At 37.3% G+C, this 27,612-nt stretch overlaps 1 protein-coding gene across 1 annotated transcript; it reads left to right on the plus strand.

Annotated features, from left to right (window-relative positions):
* The first annotated feature begins 2,991 nt into the window (after positions 1–2,991).
* On the plus strand, positions 2,992–25,185 carry LOC134655739 (probable 3',5'-cyclic phosphodiesterase pde-5). Its single transcript, XM_063511204.1, has 4 exons — positions 2,992–3,190; positions 17,718–17,829; positions 21,372–21,452; positions 25,036–25,185. The coding sequence occupies exons 1-4, from the start codon at positions 3,042–3,044 to the stop codon at positions 25,183–25,185; spliced, it is 492 nt and encodes a 163-aa protein (XP_063367274.1). The 5' UTR covers positions 2,992–3,041.
* The last annotated feature ends 2,427 nt before the right edge of the window (positions 25,186–27,612 follow it).

A 27,612-nucleotide genomic window follows, 5' to 3' on the forward strand; every position in this document is an offset into this window, starting at 1 on the left:
ACGTCAGATTCAAATTGGTGTTGTCATTTGATTATGACAGCTGCTCATAGAATAGCAAAGTGGTTTAGCGACGCCTAAATAAAATTAGGAGGTTTAGCGGCCGCCGTAGAATCGCGTCCAATATCCGTTTTGATGAGTAAATGTTAAACGTACAATGTTTTGGATATGTCACACCTTTGTGATAATTTTCTGTTAACAGAGTGTAATTATCCTATAGTTACATTTTTGAAAAATATGTTTTTCCAAAAACCGATTAGTGTCAATTATATAGCATATTTTTTGTTATTTTAGAAATAATTAAAAAACGATTTTGCTCATAAATGGATATGGCACAAACGTATTCTCAGCCGGCGATGATGGACACTATTTTATCACGCTGTCACGTAGACCAGAACGACCATAATAGCCGTGCAGAAGTAAAAATGCCCCTACCATGAACTGTTGCAAATAAGATAAGAGAAGAGTTGCTACCTGGCATGATGGCAGCTGGTCTTGTCGTCGGCGGTCCATCATCGCGATTGGGGAGCGGCCTGCTTGCCTCTCCAGGTCACCCTGGCAATTTGTTAATGAAATGAAATGAAATGAAATTCATGTATTTGCAAGAATGCAGGTCAAAAACGTTACAAAAAGGGTAAATACAGAGTTCCAAATACATTCCGCCACATAATGGCATGCAATATTATTTACATTCTTAATTTAATTCTAAGCTTAATTCTAGGTGGAGTTCAATATTAAATATTAATTCATTCTAGGTGTCTGTCAATTATATTAGATTCAAACAAATGTCAAAAGAAGTACAAATATACATTCAACATGCAGTGTTATCAATATCATATTAAAATCAAAACAGAAAGAACTAGGTAAATTTAAACAATGCCAATGCGTAATAATAGGAATTTAGTAAATATAAATTGATTGGAATACTCAATGACTAGTACCTAGTAGTTTCAAAATGTTCATTAATTGCATAATATTGTTTATTTAAACACCAGTTCAGTAGTTTAGACTTAAATTCAGGGAAATTAGACATCTTTATATCCTCTGGCAGATGATTGAAAACTTTGATTGCCATGTATAGTATACTATTACGGTAGTGTTTTGTTTTACAAGGCGGGTACTTAAGATTTAAACCGCTGCGTCCAGAGACTTGGCTGGGATTTCTCGGCGCAGTGGTAAACTTTTCAAAATTCCTTTTTGTATATAGGCATGTCTCATACACATAAAGAGAGGGCAGGGTGAGAATCCTATGTTTGTGGAAAAGTGGTCTACAGGAATCTGTTGAGCTAGCACCACACACTGCTCTTATGCATTTTCTTTGCAGTAGGAACACCTTCTGCATATTACTTGAGCAACCCCACAATGTAAGGCCGTATCGGAGGTTTGACATTATATGTCCGTGAAACGCTAGAAGAGCAGCCTTCTCTGAAGCCACATCGGACAATCTCCGTAGAGCAAACACGTACCGACTAAGCTTTTGAATAAGGTAATCTGTATGTTCCTGCCAGTTACAATGAGAGTCAAGCATGATGCCTAAAAATCGAGTAGACTTGACGTTTTCTATTTGGTGGTTTTTATACGAAATTTGAAGGTTCATCGGTTGACCTTGCGGGGCATAAAATTCCATAAAAACAGTTTTAGACAGGTTAACCTTAAGTTTGTTTCTTTCTAACCATGTATTAACTTTCTCAAAGACATCATTCGCTTCTACTTCATAGGATGCTGGGTTATTGGCGCAAATCAGTATAGAGCAGTCATCTGCAAAAAGAGTGATTTTATGATGTGTTATACCAGGCAGATCATTAATGTAGGCAAGGAAAAGCAGTGGTCCCAGAATACTACCCTGAGGCACACCGCGCTTAACAGTTTCAAAATTAGAATTATGTTTGATTAGGGCTTTTTTATTTGGGCAATATTTTGATATTTGCGTGCATTGTCGTCGGTTGCTTAAGTAAGAATCTAGCCAGTCATAACCAACCCCCCTAATTCCGTAATTGAACAGTTTTTTCAACAATATATCATGTGACACGCAGTCGAACGCTTTCGACATATCCATGAATATTGTAGCAACAGGTATCCTTTGGTCTCTACTGATGGTAATTGTTTTCACAAGTTCGTATATTGCTAGGGTAGTAGACCTATTCTTTCTGAACCCAAATTGGCTGTCAGTAAGAATTTTATATTTGTCTAAGAAATTAATTAATCTACTGAACATAATCTTTTCATAAATTTTTGATATTACCGGTATGATTGCAATCGGTCTATAATTATCTGAGTTATCGACATCGCCCTTTTTAAAAATGGGTTTAATCAAAGTGATCTTTAGTTTCTCTGGAAATCTACCATGCTTCAGTGAATTATTGATGATATGACTAATTGGTAAAGCGAGTGTTTCTGCATTCTCTTTTAGAGACGCAGTTGTTATGTCATCGTACCCGAACGATTTAGAGTTTTTGAGTGACTTTATCACCTTTACTACTTCATATGGACATGTAGGTCTGAGGTAAAGTGTGGAGTTGTTGTAAGTACCCAACGTAACAGTTGTTGGAGGGAGTGCATCAGTATCCTTGCCTACATCAATGAAAGCCTACATCAGCGCAAAACGTCAAATGTATGCGTAACGTAAAAATAGCCATGTCAGATAAACGTCAGTCCATACATTGTGTATGACCGTTGGCCGCCTATTTTCGACAGAGGGGAAAGCCTGTTAATGGCTACTCCGTTTAGTTGTATCCTCCAAGGTATAAAGCGCACTAAAATATTTCGTGACTTTTATTTTTAATATTAGACCTTGCTAAAGTCTATTTTTTTATTCGGTAGACTAAAATGACATTTCATAGTATGAACATCATGTGTCATTTCATACTATGAAATGTCATTTTAGTCTACCGAATAAAAAAATAAACTTTAGTTGCTAGTATTCAATTTTAAAGTTGCTTTCTTCAGTAAGTATATTAATCTCAAATCTTTGCAGCCTAACAGTTTTAGCCATTTCTGAAATATCCTTAATATTTTCCCAGGATGGTCACAATATTTTCTATCAGATGTCGAGCGGGGAATACAAAGATGTCCTGGACTCGATTCGCCAGTGTATTCTGGCCACAGATCTTGCTGCATTTTTTCCTAATTTAAAGAGGATTAATAAACTCGTTTTGGAGACATCCCAGTTTGATTGGAACGATGAAAGTCATAGGTACAGTAAAATTTATGTAGGAGCCTAATTTGTATTCTTTCTTAATTTTATTGTAACATCTATTAATCCGGAACGCGCCTATTAGCGTGCGACAAGGAGCGAAAGTGTGGGAAGGAGAGGGAAGATGAGAGCTATGGCGGATTGTGAACTGTAACTGAAATGGTGAAAAAATAAAGAAAAAGTGTTTCCAGTGAAAGTTTTGTTTAATTTTGGACTCCATCCTACAAATCTCGTCCGGGATTGCTCGAATGAAGTGGAAATAAGGTGTAAATACGACGATTAACGAAGAAGACGACGACGACATAACCTCAAAGACGCGTGGCCCGGCGCGAGCGGCGGCGGCGCCGGTAACGAAGCCCATTAAGAAGTCGATCACGAGAAGGAATCAAGATGACAGACGAGACAACAAAACCCATGAGCGCATTCTTCATGACCGAAGCCGTTCCAAAATTCAGCGGCGAGGACCTGACCTACAGTTCGACAAAATGGACACAAGACATCGAGGACAATGCAGAGATATTTAGCTGGACTGCACAACAGAAGTTGATTATTGCACGTAAATCTCTGACGGGTACGGCGGAGCTGTGGTTGAAAACCGAAAAAGCCTTTAAATCGTATGATGATCTCAAAGCGGCACTAGTGAAAGAGTTTCCTGATAGCATCAATTCAAAAGAAATGCACGAAACCATGAGTACGCGGAGAAAGAAACCCAGCGAAACCTGTTATCAGTATATGCTAACAATGAAAGAACTTGGGAAAAGGGCTAAGTTTCCTGACTATGTGTCCATACAGTATATCATTGACGAAATTCCAGATAGTCAAGTCAACAAAATGTGTCTATACGGAGTGACTACGTATACGGCTTTAAAAGACAAGCTGGCTATTTATGAGGCCATGAAACTAAAGATGAAACCTCGTCAAGAGTCTCGGAGTGAAGGTACGCGCACTGAAAATACAACAAAAAATAATCAACAGAGATGCTTCAAGTGTGGTGAGCCGGGGCATTTGGCTAGTGGGTGCTCGAGCGGCATTAAGTGTTTCCGGTGTAATTCCTACGGACATATTGGCGTTGATTGCAAGGCCAGCATCAGTGGAAGTAAGGATGGCGGCCTAGCAACAGCATCGACTCCGCATAATGTTGGCAATACAGGCGGAAACAACGTGCGCGATCGGCGATCGATGTTTGCCGAAACCGAGTTCACAGAGGGCGCTGTACGTAAGAACTAATGTAAATGCTGCGCGGAACAAAACGCTCAATGGAATGAAACGTCACAGGTCAGTTCAATCATTCTATTTGACACTGACGTTTCTGACAGTGACAGTTATAAGTTGGAGAGACCCAATGTTTTTAATGTGAATGACGACGGTTCGTTTAATAAATCCACGAAGATGATTAAGATTGCTAATATTGAAGCGAAGTGTTTAATAGATACGGGCAGTGACCTTAACTTGGTTTCGTTTGATTTGTTTACAGACTTGAACAATTTGAACGTGAACATTCAGTGTTGTGAACGGGAGGAGACGACTTTGACGGGATTAGGTGGTAAGGTGCATGCAATCGGTAAGTTTACCTACAATTTAGTAATGGATGGTCATCGTTATGATTTTATTTTTTTTGTTGTACCTACGGGTACCATGCCTTATGCAGTTATTTTGGGTCAGCCTTTTATTGCCAACACAGTGATTATAATTGATGGAGGTGCAATTGCAGTGAGGCCACGGACAGGTGATATCATAGACTGGTGGTGCTTGTTTTCGACAAACGATTCTGAGAGTCCTTTAGTCCAGGAATTGAGAGCATCTTACCAACCAAATAAAATAAAAGATGCCCCTATTAAACTGAGAATAGTGTTAAAAGATGATATCCCAGTTGTGCAACGACCACGGCGATTAGCTCTTAAAGAAGAAGAAACAGTGAGATCTCAAATCGAAGAATGGTTAGATAAAGGCATTATACGACCTAGTTATTCAGAGTATGCCAGTCCTCTGGTGTTGGTGAAGAAAAAGGATGGAACTACCAGAGTTTGTGTGGATTACAGAAAAGTCAATCAAAAGATGATCAAAGATGAATATCCACTTCCAGTGATTGATGACCACATCGACAAATTGAGTAAAGCCAGGGTCTTTAGTACGCTAGACCTCAAAAATGGATTTTTTCACTTGCCAATTGAAGAGGACTCAATAAAATATACATCATTTGTGACCAGTAACCCAGAGGGCCAATATGAGTTCCTGCGTGCCCCCTTTGGTTTGTCGGTATGCCCGAAATACTTTATGAGATATATTAACATCATCTTTAGAGAATTGGAAATTAAATTGGAAAAAAACTCAGTTGCTGCAACGAACGGTGGAGTATTTGGGCCACATTATAACGAATGGAATGGTGAAACCTTCAAAAGATAAGACTCGCGCAGTACATGAATTCCCAGAGCCCACCAGCCTAAAAGAAGTACATAGCTTCATAGGACTCACATCATATTTTAGGAAGTTCATTCCGGACTATGCTATAGTAGCAAGGCCATTGACTGAAATTTTAAGACTGGGCGAATTTACCTTTGGGGTGGATCAGAAGCGTTCATTTGAGAAATTGAAGGCAATACTATGCAGTGACCCAGTGTTGAAGATATTCGACATCCAGTTGGAGACAGAGCTGCACACAGACGCATCAAAGTTGGGATATGCAGCAATTTTACTACAAAAAGATCCTATTGATGGGCAACTTCATCCAGTCCACTATATGAGTAGAAAAACCACTGAAGCACAAAAAAAAATGCAGTAGTTATGAGTTAGAAGCCATTGCAGTGGTAGAGGGAGTAAGAAAATTCAGAAAATATTTAATAGGAATACCATTCAAGATAGTTACCGACTGTGAAGCTTTCCAGAAGACGCTGACTAAGAAGGAAGTATGTGCAAAGGTTGCCAGGTGGATCATGTTCTTGCAAGATTTCGATTTCACTATAGTACACCGGTCTGGGGAAAGAATGCCACATGTAGACTCATTAAGCAGAAACATTTGTTTTGTTAATTCAGAATTACATGCCCGTATACAGAAAGCACAAGAAGAGGACGACCATTTAAAAACCATCAGAGAAATATTGAAGGAAAGGTCGTATGAAGACTATTTTGTGGAAAATGGGGTGATTTACAAGGGCATAGAGAGAAAACTGGTGATACCAGAAATCATGGATGTGGAAATTATTCGAAGAACTCATGGAGTAGGACATTTTGGAAAAAAGAAGATCATGAGTATTTTGGAAAAGGATTATTACATAAGTAAGCTGGATAGGAAAATTGATAAAGTTTTGTCCACATGTGTACCCTGCATATTGGCCAGCCGTAAGTCAGGAAGAAAGGAAGGGCTTCTCAACCCTATAGACAAAGGAGAGACACCTCTGGCTACTTTACATTGTGATCATCTGGGGCCCCTGGATGCTACCAAAAAGTTCTTCGGCCCATACCGAATTATAAAAGAATTGGGAAGAGACAGGTATGAGGTGATAAAAGTGGATAATAGCTCAGAGGGACCAAAGAAGACCACAACCGCTGTGGATCACATGAAACGGTGGCCTTAGTGCAGCAGTACCAGTCAATATAGGTGTTGGCAATGAAGGGTGTAACTGTAAATTAACTGTACAGACTTAATTTAATAAGCCTTGGCTCAGGCTGTGGGCAGCCTGAATTACAGGACGGCCGATTGTAGGAGCCTAATTTGTATTCTTTCTTAATTTTATTGTAACATCTATTAATCCGGAACGCGCCTATTAGCGTGCGACAAGGAGCGAGAGTGTGGGAAGGAGAGGGAAGATGAGAGCTATGGCGTATTGTGAACTGTAACTGAAATGGTGAAAAAATAAAGAAAAAGTGTTTCCAGTGATAGTTTTGTTTAATTTTGGACTCCATCCTACATTTATGTGCCTTTATCTACACATTTAACATTATTTTGGAATTTTGGACTGTTACCAAAAATTATTTTAGGGTGGCTATACTAAAGATTTTAAGGCGAGAAAAGAAAAAATACAACCACTGTAATTACAACGTTTATTCTATTATAAAGAAAGACAGGGAAAGTTATTACTAGGGCCTTAAGGGCCTTGCAAACACTGCAGTTATCTTAGTCTAGCTCTTAATTTTATTTAACTTGAGACTCCAATAAGGTCGAGGGAGCGAATGTGGGTTTAGCGGCTAAAATCTTATGGTTGAACACTTTTACTCAAATATTTGCAATTTAACTAGAATAATGTTGGGCGCCGTAGGAGTAAATTAAAAGTTGGAAGGAGCTGACCTGGTCCGCAGAGTTTAGGGTACCAACAACACCGCCACGTCGTCAACCTCTCAGGTACAGGCCAAGGCAGCACCCGCCGATCACCAGTCAACGTTGTCAACCGGGCACACAAGTAAAACCCGCGCCAGGCGGATTTGCAGGTAAAAGGTAGACCCTGGAAAAGTTTTCAAATAGTAAGACAAGAGTACACAACGCTTTAGCAACGCTGGAACCTAAATAACCTTGCAACAAAATGGAGTCCAGACATACATAATTTCGAATTTGGAACGACACGCGTCAGGTCAAGGTTAACATTTGACCAGCGCGGCGGAAGGTTAACTCTTAAAAAAAAACAAATGATAACTTACTCGCTGTGGAAAAATGGCCCGCAAAAGGTGCTTTGCAACATATGTCGACACAAGCGAGGGCTATAGAACACGGGCATCAAGGGCCACTAAATTTGGGGCGGCATGGCTCCAGTTTTTCGCCTGGGCTGAAAATAAAAATCACCACACTATTAAACTGAATCTTACACACAAAACCGTCGCAAAAATCACTAAAATACTCACTCAAAAGGGAGATGTCTCCCGATTGGGTTAGAAATCGCCTGAACAGGCTTTTTGGTTGCGGAACAACACCCACGAAAATGCTCGTCCTTCATTTTGGCAGAATAATGACAGACCAAATGACAGAGTTGCCACAGCCCGAACTGGATTCGTGCGATCCTAGGTGATTTTGAAAAGGAAACATTACCCTTCTTCTTTACTTTATTTGGACTAATATTAAATAGAAAGAAAGAACAATATTTGAAGACAATTTTAATTTACAAACCCCTTTTGATTAAAAAAAAACCAAAAATATAGGAAGGCACCGAACTTATTTTTAATCTAGCAACCCGGACCATGTTGTTATCGACTGTGCTCGCTAGATGGCGTTAAGGGTATCAAGCGAATATGGGTCACATACCGTTTGATATTGAAAAAATAAAGAAATAGAAATTTAGTTGTTACAGTGCTCCCCTTCCCGAAGAAAATTTTGACTACGGCAAAATTTTGAGCTGGTCCCCAGCTCGCAAAACCACCCTAGTATTTTCTAGACAAAGTCCCAAAAAAAAAATCGACACTAAAGGCATAAAGGAAATCAACGACCACCCAATTCGAACCCACGCATTAAACTATAATAAAATATAAGCACAGCCGAGCTGTGCACAAGTCACCACATACAAGCTATAATATTCCTGTACTGTAATCTACACTACGATACCCTAAACGTATATTAACCTAAACGAAACTAAACACTAATAAGCGAAGCTGCAAAGCTCCCTACCTACGCACTGCATCGCTGTATATCTTGGCGGCGCAGCGAGCGACCTGGGTCGCGGGCTGCACGTCCAAGCTATATGGCGGAATGTGCGTAAGGTAACAGATTATTCAATAATCTGCGGTAATGACTGAGTACAGTCAATTACCCATATGTGTCAAGGACAGTGTCCGATAGCTCGGCTAAAGAGCCACTGAGCTACCAGTCGACACTCTTCACAGGAACACTGGCCCTGCAGTGCGAAATCAGGGATTTCGCCCTGCACTGCCAACGCTCTCTGTGGATAGACGGCTTATAGCCAATGAAATTGATCACGGATCAAACCTTTTAAGATTCCGGGCATGCCAGGACCCTAAATTCTTACCCGTATAAAAATCTTCCAACTCGTATACTAAATTCGAGAGTTTACGAACTATGCGACACTTCACGTATTTAGGAGCAAGCTTAGCCATAAAGAATTTACCGGCGTCACTCAAAGGAAAGGTCTTTTTCATAACGACCTCGCCCTCACTAAACTCAACCGACTGTCGGCCCCTATTGTAATAACGCGCCCCTCTATCATGAGCTTTTATTAATGATAACTTAACCCTATCGAAAACTTCCTTTAAGCCGCCTAAAGATTCCGCGTACCGATCTGGAGAGTCAATTGATAGGTCCAGTTTCGAAGTCTGGCAATCTCCATAGACTTTACCGCAAGCAACAGCCTCCCTACCATGAACCAGAAAGAATGGAGAATAACGAACCGTTTCGCTGGTGGTGGAATTCATGGCGAACTGTACCTTCGGCAAGGCTACGTCCCAAGCTCGTAGTATTAAGTTCTTAGGGTGTCCCATGATACCTATAGGGGGCTGCTGTGAATTTTTATACGCAGCGCAAACCTCACACCCTCGAATAAAATTAGCTACATCCTGATACATTGAAGGCCAGTAATAATGTAACGATAATCTTTTATAATTTTTAAAAACTCCCAAATGGGAAAGCTCCTCGTTATGACAAGTTTTAATTAATTCTTGTCGTTGACTCGATGGTATCACGACCTTCCAATCAAATTCCCCTGAAAGCTTGAATTTACTTTTACAGTAACGCATAAGTTTATTATTTTGAATCGCGTAATTCGGACACGAGCCTGGGGATACCCGGCAACGTTCAAAAAGCTTATCATACCACTCACAAGTATGAATTTCCAACACGGGTACACTACGAGATAAAGCGTCCGGAACTACATGTTCTTTACCTTTACGATGTACGATTTCGAAGTCATAAGGGGATAACCTACAACCCCAACGTGCTAACCGGCCCGTCGGATTGGTTAAATTAAAAAACCACTTTAAACTGGAGTGATCGGTAATTACCTTAAATCGTGGGCCACCCTCTAAGTATGGCCGAAAATGCTCGATACTGAAAACAACGGCAAGTGCCTCGCGCTCGGTCGCGGAATAATTGCGTTCGGCGCGGTTTAACAAGCGGCTCGCGTACGCTATCGGATGCTCCAGCCCGTCCTGCATTACTTGGGTCAAAGTTCCGGCCACGCCATACCCGGACGCATCACAATGTAGAAGGAACGGCTTCGAGAAATCTGGGCACGATAATATCGGTGCCGAAACTAGAGCCGACTTAAGTTTTTGAAAGGACTCCTGAGCTTCCGTCGACCACGCAAAAGGAGGAGCATTCTTCCGAGTACTAGTCAAAGCATTTAAGGGGGCTGCGAGGTCACTGAAATTTTTAATAAATCTACGGTAATAAGATGCAGTACTTACAAACATTTTAACTTCCTTACGGTTGGTAGGAACGGGGTAATCTACAATAGCTTGAATTTTGGAAGGATCGGTATGCAGTCCACGCTCGTCTACTACATAACCAAGGTATTTAAGTTCCTTTCGAAAGAACTGTGACTTCGCAAAATTAATAGTTAAGTTAGCAGCCGACAAACGGTCTAATACCCTAGTTAATAACGCAATATGTTCTTCAATTAAATGTGTAGAAGACATAAATTAACTGTACAGACTTAATTTAATAAGCCTTGGCTCAGGCTGTGGGCAGCCTGAATTACAGGACGGCCGATTGTAGGAGCCTAATTTGTATTCTTTCTTAATTTTATTGTAACATCTATTAATCCGGAACGCGCCTATTAGCGTGCGACAAGGAGCGAGAGTGTGGGAAGGAGAGGGAAGATGAGAGCTATGGCGGATTGTGAACTGTAACTGAAATGGTGAAAAAATAAAGAAAAAGTGTTTCCAGTTGTTGGTATGTAGAGGGTGTATATGCAATCGACACTGGCTTGACACATTTAATTTGAATACAGAAGCTCAAGTTTGAATGATGTTTAATTCAAACTTGAGAATGTCAATTACTCTACTTCCAAACGCCGTCATGTAATGTTGTGTTTATAAAGTTTATGAATTAAATAATAAATAATGTATTGACAAACTAAAGTGCCTTCCAGTATTTATAATAAACCTCCAAAGACCTCCTGCAACCAATTAAGAGGTTATGGAGCCCACAAGATAAAGTAAAATAAGTAATTTTAGTGTTTCAGGAAAACGATTCAGCTTTCGTACACAAATATTTCAGAAGATAAGCCTAGCAACGGAGTTGTTTACAAAATAAGGCTAGCAACCAGTTTGACGTTTCAGTAAACCGTACGTAATTTTAAATGATGAAGAATATGGATTGCCTAAACAAATTGAATTTAAATTCCTCCTATCCTACGTGGCGTAAATTAGCAAAATTATTTCTGGACGCCAAAGGAGTTGGAGAAGACAGCGAAGATAAAGGTAAAGCCGCAAAGGCTAAATATTTTATTTTAAAATCAATAGATGAGAATATCTTACATTATGTTATTAATTGCTCAACTACAAAGGATATCTTCGATAAGTTAGATGTTGTCTTTAATTACAAAGTGGAAAAAGACAGCCACCTAAAGGTAATTGAATTCTACAACTATAAATTCAGCGGAGATATACTTCAGGATATTAGCAAACTTCAAAATATGTGTTTCGAACTACAGTCTACCACAAATAAAATAAATGATGACATGCTTATACAAAAGATTTTAACAATCTTACCAGCTAATTTAAATTTCTTTAGAACTGTATGGGAGGTAACTCCAAAATCTGATCAAACCATACATACTCTCATTGAACGTATTCAAAAAGAACTTAAGCTATTTGATAGTAGTCCTTCAGAAATACTTCCACAAACAGAAGAGGCCATGAAAAGTAATGAAAAGAAGTGCTTTAACTGTAATCAACCAGGTCATATTGCGAGATTCTGCTTTAATAAAAAGTGCACCATTTGCAATAAAAGTGGACACACTTCCAGTGAATGTTTTTCTACAAAAATATGCAGGAAATGTAATAGGAAGGGACACATTGAAAGGTTTTGCCGTACGTTCAGCCTGGTGAGTGAACAAATAAAACACACGACTAGTACTAGAGCTATAATTGATTCAGGTGCTTCTTCCCACATGTTTTACAATAATGATATCATAAATTCCACAGAAAATATAAATGTAGATATAAGATGTGCCAATGCAGAGAACCTCGTCGCTCAAGCAATAGGTACAGTCAACACAAATGGTTTTGAACTGGAAGATGTACTATATGTTCCTGCAATTTCTAGAAACCTGATATCTGTAAGTTCAATCACTGATCACGGTGCATCTGTACTCTTCGCTGGAAATAAGGTATCTGTAAAGAAACATAATAATATTATTCTTACTGGTTATAAAACTAGAAACGGTCTCTATGAAACAGAATTTTCTGCAAATATCGTTCGAGAGGTATTGTTCTCCGAGAATGTCGATATCTGGCATCGCCGGCTCGGTCACGTATCGGATGTGCCGCGTCTAGCTAAATTGGTAAACGGTATTAAAATTGGGGGGGAAAATCAAGAACATTTTTGCGAAATATGTGTCAAAGCGAAAATGACTAGAAAACCTTTCAAAAACAATAGAATTCAAGCTAAATTCCCTTTGGAAATAATTCATACGGATGTTTGCGGTCCAATAGAAACTCCCACTTGGGATAACAAAAAATATTTTATTACTTTCCTAGATGACTTTACACATTTTTGTGTCGTTTATTTAATTACTTTTAAAAGTGAAGCCTTTGACAAAATAAAACAGTTTGTGACTTTAGCGGAAAATCATTTCAATTCAAAAGTGAAAAAAATAAGATGCGATAATGGACGCGAATACTCGAACAATAATCTAATGTCTTGGTGCAACTCTAAAGGAATAATTCTAGATCTAACAATACCCTACACGCCACAACTGAATGGAAAAGCGGAGAGACTGAATAGAACCCTGTTAGAAAGAACTAGAGCATTAATATTCGATGGCCGTGTTCCAAACTATCTATGGGGCGAAGCACTTACAACTGCCAGCTTCCTAATAAATAGAAGCCCCACCGAAGGTAAAGACAAAACTCCAGCTGAGATGTGGTTTGGCTTCAAACCAAATGTATCGCATATAAGAAGATTTGGTTCAACAGCCTATTATAAAATAAACTCAGGTGTACGAAAGTTAGAAGTTAGATGTAATAAAGGAATTCTGATTGGCTATATCAGAAATGGTTACAAAATATGGGTGGATGAAACGAAAACAATTGTAAGAGCCAGGGATGTAAGAATAAATGAAGACGAGCAAGGTGTATATCTAAATGAAGAAAATGATGAAAGCATTAGAGGTTTTTGGAAGATATTCGAAGAGAATGAAGAGACGGTTAGGGAAGGCACAACACGAAATAAAGAAGTTAATAGACAGGAAGAAAATCAAGGTGGTAGAGTCAACAATAATGAAGGTCGAGAAGGTGAAATGTTAAGAAAAAGAATGAGTAGTAGAAATATGGAGAGTGTTCGAGAAGGCGATATTCATTTGAGAAGATTGAGTAGTGAAACAAATGAAGATGAAACAAATGAAGTAGAAACAAATGAATTCGAAACAAATGGCAATGAAACAAATAACAATGAAACAAATGAAGTTGAAATAAATGAAAGTGAAACAAACCGAGAAGTAGAAGAAGAAGAAAGTAATGAAGAATACTATGATGGGAATGAAGAACCTGTTGATACTGAACTAGTTGAAAATCGAGTTGAAAGTAATCGTAATCGAAATAATGATAGTGATAACAATGAAAATAGAAGAGTTCAGCCTGCCAGAGAACGTAGACTACCCGATAGATATAAAGATTATTTAATGAATTATGACACTGAAGCATCGATGTTGACCTACGAGGAGGCAATAGAATCAAAAGAAAAGGACAAATGGAAACAAGCTATAGAAGAAGAAATTAAATCACTTGAAGAAAATAAGACGTGGTCATTTGTGGATGAACAAGAAGCAAAAGGAAGGAAATTAGTTACTAGCAAGTGGATTTTTACTGTCAAGTCTGATGGTAGGTATAAAGCCAGACTAGTTGCAAGGGGCTTTCAACAAAAGTACAAAATAGATTATGATGAGACATATAGTCCGGTAGTCAATACTACTTCTTTAAGAATTCTATTATCAATTACGGCAGCGAAAGGTCTAAAGATGAAGCAGTTTGATGTGAAAACGGCCTTTTTACATGGAGACTTGAAGGAATGTATATATATGAAGGTGCCTAAAGGCTACAATGACAAAGAAGGCAAAGTATGCAAACTAAACAAGAGCTTGTATGGTTTAAAACAAGCTCCACTAATGTGGAATATCAAGTTTACAGAGTTCTTAACAAAGATGGGTTTTAAACAAATGAAACTTGATCAATGCATCTTTGTCATGGAAGGTGAAAGGAAAATTATCCTTGCAGTATATGTCGATGACGGATTAGTACTCGGAGAAAGAGAAGAAGATCTATTGCATATAATAGATACAATTCAAAAATCCTTCGAACTAAGAATTTTAGATGAAGTAACTAATTATATAGGTTTGGATATAAAGCAAGATAGGAAGGGGATTAAAATTTTTCAGAAGACATATAGTGAGAAAATCATTAAAAAATTTAATCTTGAAAATGCAAAAGAATGTAAATGCCCAACAATTATGATAGAAGAACATCCATCTGTTAAAGTTGATACAAAGTCTCATGAGCTTTACCGCGAGATGATAGGGTCATTGTTATATCTCTCGAATAAAACGCGACCAGACATTAGTTTTCACGTAGGTTATTGTTCGAGGCATCAAAATTCTCCAAATTTAAATGATTTAAACAATGCTAAAACAATTTTGCGATTCCTTAAAGGTTCAGCAGGAAAAGGGATTCACTTTAGTAAAGATGATAAAGTTCTCAGGGGTTATTGTGATTCGGATTTTGCGGGAGATCCAGACACTAGACGCAGCACTTCTGGTTTTGTGATTTGGCTGAATGGTGGACCAGTGGCATGGAGCTCAAGAAAACAATCAGTAGTCGCATTAAGCAGTACAGAAGCAGAATTTATAGCAGCAGCAGAATGTTGTAAGGAACTACTGTTCGTAAGGGATCTGATCTATGAGATAACCAAAGAAAAACTCGAAGTTGAGATGAGAGTGGATAATCAGTCTGCGATTTGGCTTATGAAGAAAGGAATCATGGGAAAAAGAAGCAAACATATAGACGTAAAATACTATTATCTAAAGGAGAAAATCGACGAGAATCAGATTACAGTAAAATACTGTCCAACTGGATCACAGCTGGCTGATATACTAACGAAAAGTTTACCAGCTGTAAAATTTGAAAAATGTCAACGAAGATTAGTGTTTTAGTGATAATGTGAGCTATTGAGTGTAGACAATGTAGTATAAGTGCGGGCTAAAGTGAACGTTAATAATTATTTCGAATAAATGTCGGGGTTTTTCTTTTATATTATATCGTAGTATGTAAGTTTTTTATAGGGTGTGTAAACTTTTATATTATAATACAGAAATATATACTTATTGAAAGAAAACTTGAGGATCAAGGATTCTAGAAACAAAGTGTATTCAAAATTGAGGGGGTGCTTAATAATGATTCACTTAAGGGGGTGTAAGTGTAGAAAGTGTAACTGAATCATTATTTAACCTCATCCACCAAAAAAGAAGAAGAGTAACATTCCCTTTAATAGGTACATTTTACATCGTTTCTGATAAATATCCTTGAGTTTTTTGTTTCTAAGTCTGTATTTTAATATTTTATAATTGGTATTAGAATTGTTATTAGGTATAGATTATTAGTGATGTTGAAGAGTTGAGTCGGTGAATAAAGGTTTTATTTTATATAATATGATTAGTATGGAAGAATCGAGTGGGAGTATAAAGGAAATATAGAAGAGGATTATTGTTGATGAGTCGAGCAGGAGAATAAAGGATTTATTAAAGAGTGGAAGAATAAAACGTTTATTATAGATAATTTGTGGTGACGTATCGAGTGGAGGAATATTTGAGTACTTATCTTGTTGAATGAGAATTTACTGTAATGTATTTGTTGAATGGGGATTACATGTATGTAATATGTGGGAAATATACAGGGTGATGTAATATGTTGGAAATATACAGGGTGATGTAATATGTGGGAAATATACAGGGTGATGTAATATGTTGGAAATATACAGGGTGATGTAATATGAGGGAAATATACAGGATGTGTTATGTTTTTTCTGGTTATTGTACTTATATGAAATTATTTATTGGAATATTGTCTTAACTAAAGAATAGCGCTGTAAATTAATGCTTCAAGCAGAGTCGATTGAGGGGGTGTGTTGGTATGTAGAGGGTGTATATGCAATCGACACTGGCTTGACACATTTAATTTGAATACAGAAGCTCAAGTTTGAATGATGTTTAATTCAAACTTGAGAATGTCAATTACTCTACTTCCAAACGCCGTCATGTAATGTTGTGTTTATAAAGTTTATGAATTAAATAATAAATAATGTATTGACAAACTAAAGTGCCTTCCAGTATTTATAATAAACCTCCAAAGACCTCCTGCAACCAATTAAGACCAGTGATAGTTTTGTTTAATTTTGGACTCCATCCTACATTTATGTGCCTTTATCTACACATTTAACATCAATCGCACATGATAAATTCAAAAACAGCACAAATACATTTCTTATACTAAGAAATGTTTTATCTGTGAAAATGTTAGCGCTGGTGGCCTAGCGGTATTAAGAGCGTGCGACTTGCAATCCGGAGGTCGCGGGTTCGAACCCCGGCTCGTACCAATGAGTTTTTAGGAACTTATGTACGATATATCATTTGATATTTACCAGTCGCTTTTCGGTGAAGGAAAACATCGTGAGGAAACCGGACTAATCCCAATACGGGCCTAGTTTACCCTCTGGGTTGGAAGGTCAGATGGCAGTCGCTTTCGTAAAAACTAGTGCCCACGCCAATTACTGGGATTAGTTGCCAAGCGGACCCCAGGCTCCCATGAGCCGTGGCAAAATGCCGGGACAACGCGAGGAAGATGATGATTCAAATTTCGAACATCTCTGAAGAACAAACGAATGTGATTTGATCACATTTCTAGTATCACATTTCGAGTTGACGTTTCATTTAGTGTGTTATCAAATGCTGCAATGGCGGTCGTACCATACGGTTCCTGAACACATATGAGAGAGCTTATTATAATATGTCTGTAGATAAAGCAGTGTCTGAACCTGTATAATTAGAAACACGCGTGTGATGTTTTCATGAATTTGCTTTCAGCTTGTTTCATAAGCTCAACTGCACACTCGTATTTTAATGCCTATCATTATATAGCAGTCACATAAACTACTATTATTCTGCCGCCATGCGAATTGGGATTTTAAAGATTCCACCTTGATATTTAAGAGGATCCGTTACCGGAACAATTAAGATAACACATACAATAGATTCACTTGGGTAAAATCATTCCGGCCTTCTGAAAGTGGAGTATGTGTACAAGCGTTAAAAGCTAAAAAGTTTGTAGGCGGTCTTCTCTTATAGACGATATTTCGCACATTGACCTTAGCTGTGTTTCGCAGGGTCCTTGGCCAGAGTTTCTGCATGACAGGCGCGGACCTCAGCGCTTCAGCGAAGCCGTTCGAAGCCCAGCTCCAAACGGTGGAAATAATTTTCGACGAGTTCTATCAACAGGTATTTGTACTATGTAATATTTCTTGCTGGAAAAGGCTGGTAGTAGCCGCTCAAGATCGCGCCAAATGGAAATTTCATCTGCGAACCCGATTGAGGAAAATACATCATCATTATGCCTTGGCCAATTTCAGAAAACTATTATACTTTTGCGTGTACTTATACCTTTTCACGGACGTGGCAATTAGACTACAAATACCTACGTATATTTTCTGAGAATTGTTGTAAATTCTTCTGTATGATGATTGATGGCGCACGCCGTACCTAAGTATGTTGAAAATTATATACTATGAATTTTATCATCTATCTGTGGCCTGCTGCCATAAAGTTTTCATCATACTCGTGATACATACTGACAATCAATTTCAAATTCTATTATTAATTTCTGTTTTCTCATAATTTTCCATAACTAGTTTTATTTGCAAATACGAGCGACTAACAATGGTTTTAAGGTTTTCCCTAGTTTCGTAGTTTCTTGAAATTGAACTATAACTGATCCTAATAAGTGCTTTGACGTTTTTCACGAATTATTTCTTCTTTTTAGGGTTCCGTAGCCAAATGGCAAAAAACGGAACCCTTATAGATTCGTCATGTCTGTCTGTCTGTCCGTCTGTCCGTCTGTCCGTCTGTCCGTCTGTCTGTCCGTCCGTATGTCACAGCCACTTTTCTCCGAAACTATAAGAACTATACTGTTGAAACTTGGTAAGTAGATGTATTCTGTGAACCGCATTAAGATTTTCACACAAAAATAGAAAAAAAACAATAAATTTTTGGGGTTCCCCATACTTCGAACTGAAACTCAAAAATTTTTTTTTCATTAAACCCATACGTGTGGGGTATCTATGGATAGGTTTTCAAAAATGGTATTGAGGTTTCTAATATCATTTTTTTCTAAACTGAATAGTTTGCGCGAGAGACACTTCCAAAGTGGTAAAATGTGTGTCCCCCCCCCTGTAACTTCTAAAATAAGAGAACGATAAAACTAAAAAAAATATATGATGTACATTACCATGTAAACTTCCACCGAAAATTGGTTTGAACGAGATCTAGTAAGTAGTTTTTTTTATACGTCTTAAATCGCCTAAATACGGAACCCTTCATGGGCGAGTCCGACTCGCACTTGGCCGCTTTTTATAATTTGTGCTTTCCTTACACTAATATGAAGATTAAGCAAAACAATAAACTAAAATGGGCCTCGAAAGGCATTAAAATTGCCTTAAAAAATAAAAGAAAGCTCCATCTAAACTATATCCATTCGAGATCCCCAAATTCAAAGATAGCATCTAGGAACCTCTACAAAAAGTATTCTACGTTACTAAAGAAATGTATTAGGAATGCTCAACGACTAAGTAACTACAAGTGCATAATGAATGCTGAAAATGTCGCCAAAGCAACTTGGAATATCATAAATGATAACGTAGGAAATCAACAGCCAAGCCAAATGATTGATAAAATGCGATTTGGAGATCGACTCATTTCTGACCCTGTCGACATGGCTAATGCCTTTAACAAGCAGTTCATTGATGTAGGCAAGGATACTGATGCACTCCCTCCAACAACTGTTACGTTGGGTACTTACAACAACTCCACACTTTACCTCAGACCTACATGTCCATATGAAGTAGTAAAGGTGATAAAGTCACTCAAAAACTCTAAATCGTTCGGGTACGATGACATAACAACTGCGTCTCTAAAAGAGAATGCAGAAACACTCGCTTTACCAATTAGTCATATCATCAATAATTCACTGAAGCATGGTAGATTTCCAGAGAAACTAAAGATCACTTTGATTAAACCCATTTTTAAAAAGGGCGATGTCGATAACTCAGATAATTATAGACCGATTGCAATCATACCGGTAATATCAAAAATTTATGAAAAGATTATGTTCAGTAGATTAATTAATTTCTTAGACAAATATAAAATTCTTACTGACAGCCAATTTGGGTTCAGAAAGAATAGGTCTACTACCCTAGCAATATACGAACTTGTGAAAACAATTACCATCAGTAGAGACCAAAGGATACCTGTTGCTACAATATTCATGGATATGTCGAAAGCGTTCGACTGCGTGTCACATGATATATTGTTGAAAAAACTGTTCAATTACGGAATTAGGGGGGTTGGTTATGACTGGCTAGATTCTTACTTAAGCAACCGACGACAATGCACGCAAATATCAAAATATTGCCCAAATAAAAAAGCCCTAATCAAACATAATTCTAATTTTGAAACTGTTAAGCGCGGTGTGCCTCAGGGTAGTATTCTGGGACCACTGCTTTTCCTTGCCTACATTAATGATCTGCCTGGTATAACACATCATAAAATCACTCTTTTTGCAGATGACTGCTCTATACTGATTTGCGCCAATAACCCAGCATCCTATGAAGTAGAAGCGAATGATGTCTTTGAGAAAGTTAATACATGGTTAGAAAGAAACAAACTTAAGGTTAACCTGTCTAAAACTGTTTTTATGGAATTTTATGCCCCGCAAGGTCAACCGATGAACCTTCAAATTTCGTATAAAAACCACCAAATAGAAAACGTCAAGTCTACTCGATTTTTAGGCATCATGCTTGACTCTCATTGTAACTGGCAGGAACATACAGATTACCTTATTCAAAAGCTTAGTCGGTACGTGTTTGCTCTACGGAGATTGTCCGATGTGGCTTCAGAGAAGGCTGCTCTTCTAGCGTTTCACGGACATATAATGTCAAACCTCCGATACGGCCTTACATTGTGGGGTTGCTCAAGTAATATGCAGAAGGTGTTCCTACTGCAAAGAAAATGCATAAGAGCAGTGTGTGGTGCTAGCTCAACAGATTCCTGTAGACCACTTTTCCACAAACATAGGATTCTCACCCTGCCCTCTCTTTATGTGTATGAGACATGCCTATATACAAAAAGGAATTTTGAAAAGTTTACCACTGCGCCGAGAAATCCCAGCCAAGTCTCTGGACGCAGCGGTTTAAATCTTAAGTACCCGCCTTGTAAAACAAAACACTACCGTAATAGTATACTATACATGGCAATCAAAGTTTTCAATCATCTGCCAGAGGATATAAAGATGTCTAATTTCCCTGAATTTAAGTCTAAACTACTGAACTGGTGTTTAAATAAACAATATTATGCAATTAATGAACATTTTGAAACTACTAGGTACTAGTCATTGAGTATTCCAATCAATTTATATTTACTAAATTCCTATTATTACGCATTGGCATTGTTTAAATTTACCTAGTTCTTTCTGTTTTGATTTTAATATGATATTGATAACACTGCATGTTGAATGTATATTTGTACTTCTTTTGACATTTGTTTGAATCTAATATAATTGACAGACACCTAGAATGAATTAATATTTAATATTGAACTCCACCTAGAATTAAGCTTAGAATTAAATTAAGAATGTAAATAATATTGCATGCCATTATGTGGCGGAATGTATTTGGAACTCTGTATTTACCCTTTTTGTAACGTTTTTGACCTGCATTCTTGCAAATACATGAATTTCATTTCATTTCATTTCATTAACAAATTGCCAGGGTGACCTGGAGAGGCAAGCAGGCCGCTCCCCAATCGCGATGATGGACCGCCGACGACAAGACCAGCTGCCATCATGCCAGGTAGCAACTCTTCTCTTATCTTATTTGCAACAGTTCATGGTAGGGGCATTTTTACTTCTGCACGGCTATTATGGTCGTTCTGGTCTACGTGACAGCGTGATAAAATAGTGTCCATCATCGCCGGCTGAGAATACGTTTGTGCCATATCCATTTATGAGCAAAATCGTTTTTTAATTATTTCTAAAATAACAAAAAATATGCTATATAATTGACACTAATCGGTTTTTGGAAAAACATATTTTTCAAAAATGTAACTATAGGATAATTACACTCTGTTAACAGAAAATTATCACAATATAAATTATGTGACATATCCAAAACATTGTACGTTTAACATTTACTCATCAAAACGGATATGGTAATAATAAAAGTGCTTTTATTTCATGATTATCACTATATTCACAATATTTGTATAGTACGTACTATAAACAGTAATCATATGTGCCTAAATGACAAATAAGTTCAATATTTCCTAAATGTAAAACGTTTCGAGAAATTATTATTTTTTGCTTCGTTTCGCTCTCCTGTAAACCAATGTAAGTGGCGTATGGCACAAACGTATTCTCACCCAGCGTCATGTGTCCATCACTTTCCATCCTGCGGTTTTAGTGTGACAGTTATTTTATTACGTGGATCCGTGGTTGCACATCCATAATACACCTGCTACCTACCATTAGCGGCCGATTACCAATTGTCACAAGACTGACGGTCAATGTCAAATCAAACCCCATACATTTTTCCAGGAAAGTGACAGTTAGAAGTTACTTAAACACATCGCGCTTTAAAGTACAAGTCAACATGAAAGTATCTAATACTCTTATAATGTTACGGAGATGTATAAGTTTCTATGGTAAATTATACATTCAAGAGATATAAAAGGTCCCCAAAGTCATAGAAAATACTAATAAGATTTGGAGGTGTATAGGTTCTCCATGCGTCAAAAAGAAATTGTATGAAATAACTGCTAAGCTAGAGTTAGACCAAGACAAGCCTGCAACGATTTTGATAGCACACGCAGTGCAGGTGTTATTTATACGTCATAAGAATATAACGTCATACGTCATAGACGTATGACGTATAAAATAACACTTGCACTACGTGTGCTATCAAAATAGTTGCAGACTTGTCTTGGTCTAACTCTAACTGTGTTGTGGATTCCATTCAGTCAGAGCTCATCAGGTTCTTTACCAATATTCACTCAGTTTCACACATTCTTCTATTCTTCTGGGTACAGTTAGACCGCCCGGTATTGTTCGTCAGATCTTCCCCGCGGTTCGGGACGGCTTGTCACCAATGACGCCTGGTGATATCCAAGGCAAGTCTGCCACTGAAGCTAAGATTCCCTGACTTCTATCCCCCAATTCCTCATAAGGGAATACGAAAAGCGTTTATTCTTCACCTATTTAAGTAGTTTGTCTTCTTGAGTAACCTTGTATCCCCAAAAAAGGAAGGACATTTAGTCCTTCTTCATAGTTCATGCATGCAGTTCTCATCCTAGCAATTAATCACGTGCTAGTTCTTTCATTTTTGGCTTTAAGGTTTATCAACTGTTAAGCCATGAATGAACGCAGTTAATGGCACTAAAATTTGTATACTTGCTGTATTCTTAATTTAATTTCTCTTACATTTCCTCTTCTTCTTCCTAGCGTTATCCCGGCATTTTACCACGGCTCACGGCTTAATTTCTCTTACGAATTGGATTAAATGTTCTGTAAACCATCAAGTTCTTCAAGTTTTCCGCCTAGTTACCCTTCAGCTTAACTTTTATCATTTTACTCTGAACGTTTTGTCATATTCCCGGGGTTTTAACCCAGCATTGTACCAACAGATATCCCCGGGCCGTCTTGGCGTTGGCCAAAATTCGATGACACTACGGTAGACCCATCAGGTTTCAGCCTGCCGGTGAAACATTTTATAGGTCTGCCGATTGACTGAGACGGATTATTAAGAGTTATTATGGTACGGACAGGTTTGCTGCATGGAGTATATGTAACGTATTGTGTTAAGTAATTAACATAGGTAATATATTAACTACTTGGAGTCTATTATTATTATCTCAGTTATTTTCTACTAGAAAATTAATGTGCAACTTCTCCGCAATCGCCTGAGACAAGTGGTAGACCTATAGCCTGGCCTGTTCTAATGTATGTGTCCATCCGTGGTAGCCTGATTAAAATATTTTTATAGTCGCAATAATATAATCCGACAAAGCTAGGTAACTGACTTTCTCACCTGACTTTTCATCACCTAAAAGTGGCGGCGTCATATAAGTCGTATTTCCATAGAAATTTGTGGTCTACGGTAGTGTGCAATATGATACCTAGCTAAGTATGTATTTATCCTAGAGTACCTGACTAGAGGAAATAATTTCAGCAATGTCACCAGAGCCTAAAGCAAGCAAACAAACCAAGTAGTCGGTCAAAAATCGATAACAAAGTCCGAATGATTGACCATTGTTACATATACTCTGCGAGGAAGATCGTCCCATAAAAAAAGTTTCATATTTACTACTTGGATCATGATTATCATGAATGAATGTAAAGCGTAATTCTCAAAAAATATGTCTGCTGTATAATTGCCAGGACCCATACTAAATATATGAAAAGAGTCGTGGCAATTAGACTAAGACATATTATCAGAGAATGACCCTAAAACTTCGATTGAAAATAATGGGCAAATATTGCACACAGCTGTATATTACCAGTCGGTGTAAGAGTTACTAAATTAAACTCATAATCTTTATTGCATATCACATTGTATCTCAACCTATTGCATAGAATTGACTCTATATAAAGTCCACTAGTTGCTTGTCTATGCTCTGGAGTTTTGTTTTAGATGCATGATTATTGCCATCTTTAAAACTTATACCGTTATAAGTATACTGAACGTTTCCCTATAGAATGATACATACCGTATGGTCTTTAGATATACATACATTTTAATGTGGATTCCAGTTTTGTATTGTTTTAAGGAAGTTATCGTTTGTTTTAATCTGTCATTTTGACTTATGTATTTGTAAGACAGGGATAAAACATAAATTAGCTCGTTAAATTTTATGAATTATAATAAAATAATAATAAAATATATTTATTTTCACCTCAAAATGGTGGTATTTAATTTCTTGCATGTCATTGCAACAAATTCGGTACGTCCAGATAAGTGTCCAATTTAAAGTATGAAACTTCATCTTATCAAGCCGATTCGACGTTGACAAATGCGTAGAACAGTTTTCAACCTAACTTTGTTCCTTTCGGTGTCGAGACCCTCGGTCCGTGGGGTCCGGGAGCTCAAAATTTATTTACATATTTGGCCTAACGGCTGGTCGAAGTCACTGGGGATAAAAGAGCTGGCAGCTTCCTCGCTCAACGAATAAGCGTTGCAATTCAGCGAGGAAATGCTGCCAGTGTCTTTGGTACTATGCCCCAGGGGCCCTCTTTAGATATAGATATTTAGTTTTCCTTTTTTAAGTAGTAGTTTTAGTTTTGTAGGTAGTTTTAATTTTATTTAGGTTATTTTATTGTTATTTTATACTTATGTTGTTGTTCAATAAAGATTTATCAAATTATCACACTTTGTCTTACAGGTCGGATTCCTGAGCCAAATATGCCTGCCATGCTACACCATCCTAGCAGCCTTGTTCCCCAAAACCAAACCAATGGTGGAAATGGTCACCGCTAACCTGGAGAATTGGAAGGCGAGGTCAAAAGAGCTCGAAAAGAGTAAAGAGGAATAAATTATAGCTGGTCAAGCAAATTTAGTCAGTAAAAAGAGGCGCGAAATTCATATTTTCTATGGGACGAAGGCCCTTCGCGCCTACATTTTTCAAATTTGCCGCCTTTTTCTACTGACAAGATCTGCTTGACCAAGTATACATTCACATCACTCACGTTCACTTCAATTATTTATGTGATATGAACTCTAGTGTATAGTGAAACAGATATAAAGTTAAAGGAACGATATGAGGTGAAAATGGAACTACTTAAACTTTTTAAGTAAAGTGAAGGGTACCAGAAAACCAATGAACGAATGCAAATGTATATTAATTCGATATTTTATATCCATGTAGAATTTTGGTACCTAGTTTAATAAGTTAATAAAATTAATAATATACATGTATTCATGTATTCTGCGTTGTGCGTAATTGTATTATTAAAATATTATAACACGCATATTTATAAAAGTGTATTTAGGTAGGTACCTACGTACTTGTTATTTTAGACTCTGTTAAATAGCTGTTAATTTTAAAATCGAATCGGACAATACAATTGCTACTTGTACCTTAACTATGTATATATATGTACCTACCTCAAATCTGTATTTATTACTTAAAACATATCTATCAAAACCAACGGTTTTAGCCCAGAACCCCTAGAGTAGATTTTATTATATTTAGACATTTAAAATACTTTTCATGTCTAAAGAATGTATGACAAGTAACAAAAATGAATTTGTACACATTTAAAAAGCGGCCAAGTGCGAGTCGGACTCGCCTATGAAGGGTTCCGTATTTAGGCGATTTATGACGTATAAAAAAAAACTACTTACTAGATCTCGTTCAAACCAATTTTCGGTGGAAGTTTACATGGTAATGTACATCATATATTTTTTTTAGTTTTATCATTCTCTTATTTTAGAAGTTACAGGGGGGGGGACACACATTTTACCACTTTGGAAGTGTCTCTCGCGCAAACTATTCAGTTTAGAAAAAAATTATATTAGAAACCTCAATATCATTTTTGAAGACCTATCCATAGATACCCCACACGTATGGGTTTGATGAAAAAAAAATTTTTGAGTTTCAGTTCGAAGTATGGGGAACCCCAAAAATTTATTGTTTTTTTTCTATTTTTGTGTAAAAATCTTAATGCGGTTCACAGAATACATCTACTTACCAAGTTTCAACAGTATAGTTCTTATAGTTTCGGAGAAAAGTGGCTGTGACATACGGACGGACAGACAGACGGACAGACGGACAGACAGACAGACAGACATGACGAATCTATAAGGGTTCCGTTTTTTGCCATTTGGCTACGGAACCCTAAAAATAGAGTCTAAGGAGAAAAGTTGAAAATAAATAAAAAATCACCTGTAAATGGTGTTTAAGATAAGTTTAAGATAAGGATAATAATCACTGCCAATCGTCAGGGTTTTTTAGGGTTCCGTAGTCACACTTGTATAGATGTAATTGTAACAATACTAACAATAGAAGACCGAACATTCTCCATCTAATACATACTAATTACCACGACCTACTCAAAGTCATCGCAATATAGGTATGTACTATACTTCTTACGTCAAATGATGGCCATATGACAGTTCCGTCAAGTCACTTCTGGCTGGGCTTAAAAAATAATAGAGAAATATGCTTTCACCGTATATTTATTCGTTACAGAAAACATACATTTCTAAGTAAATTATTTTTTTATGTAACACCTACTGTCTCTCCATATATTGATATAGGTATTGTTTACGTCGAAATAAGTCATTTTCTTTTTTAGACCGCTATATTATAAATGTGTTAACTTAAAAAAATGATTACAATCATTTTACGTGTCAGCTGTTCCATATTATTTTAAATGAACTGCATGTTATATGAACATCATTCGATGGTTAGGTGTGATTACCAAGTCCTGCTCGAGGTCATGGTAATTAGATTGTGATATGTCAGATTGCCTGTTTTCTAAACTAACTACAACTACATATAACTATAACTTCTAAACTATTTACAATGATAAAATTATAAAAAATAAATTTTTCTATTTTATTTTCTCAGTTACCTTCCAAAAGTCTATGGGTTAAGTACAGAATTACATTCAGCTTTTGGTTCAGTAGTTTCGTAGCAAATAGGCTGTGACAGACGGACAGACAAACAAACGCAAGAGTGATCCCATAAGGGCCCCGTTTTTTCCCTTTTGCGATACGGAACCCTAAAAGTCCATGTTTGTTAATTAAAATACAATAAAACCAGGGTTTAAAGAACTATCCAGAAGAAGAAACATATTCGTCCAAGTAATTAGTTATAAGATTGTTGTTAGTATTAAATAATATTTTTTCTACTCCAGCACTTAAATGTGTCAATTAAATGACTGACAGTGATATCTAAAGCAATGTCATTTGAATGCTTTGTCTATAGGCTGCTAGCAGTCATCTTATGAGTATA

The sequence above is a fragment of the Cydia amplana genome, chromosome 17 (assembly GCF_948474715.1).
Source record: "Cydia amplana chromosome 17, ilCydAmpl1.1, whole genome shotgun sequence".
In the NCBI taxonomy this organism is placed as follows: domain Eukaryota; kingdom Metazoa; phylum Arthropoda; class Insecta; order Lepidoptera; family Tortricidae; genus Cydia; species Cydia amplana.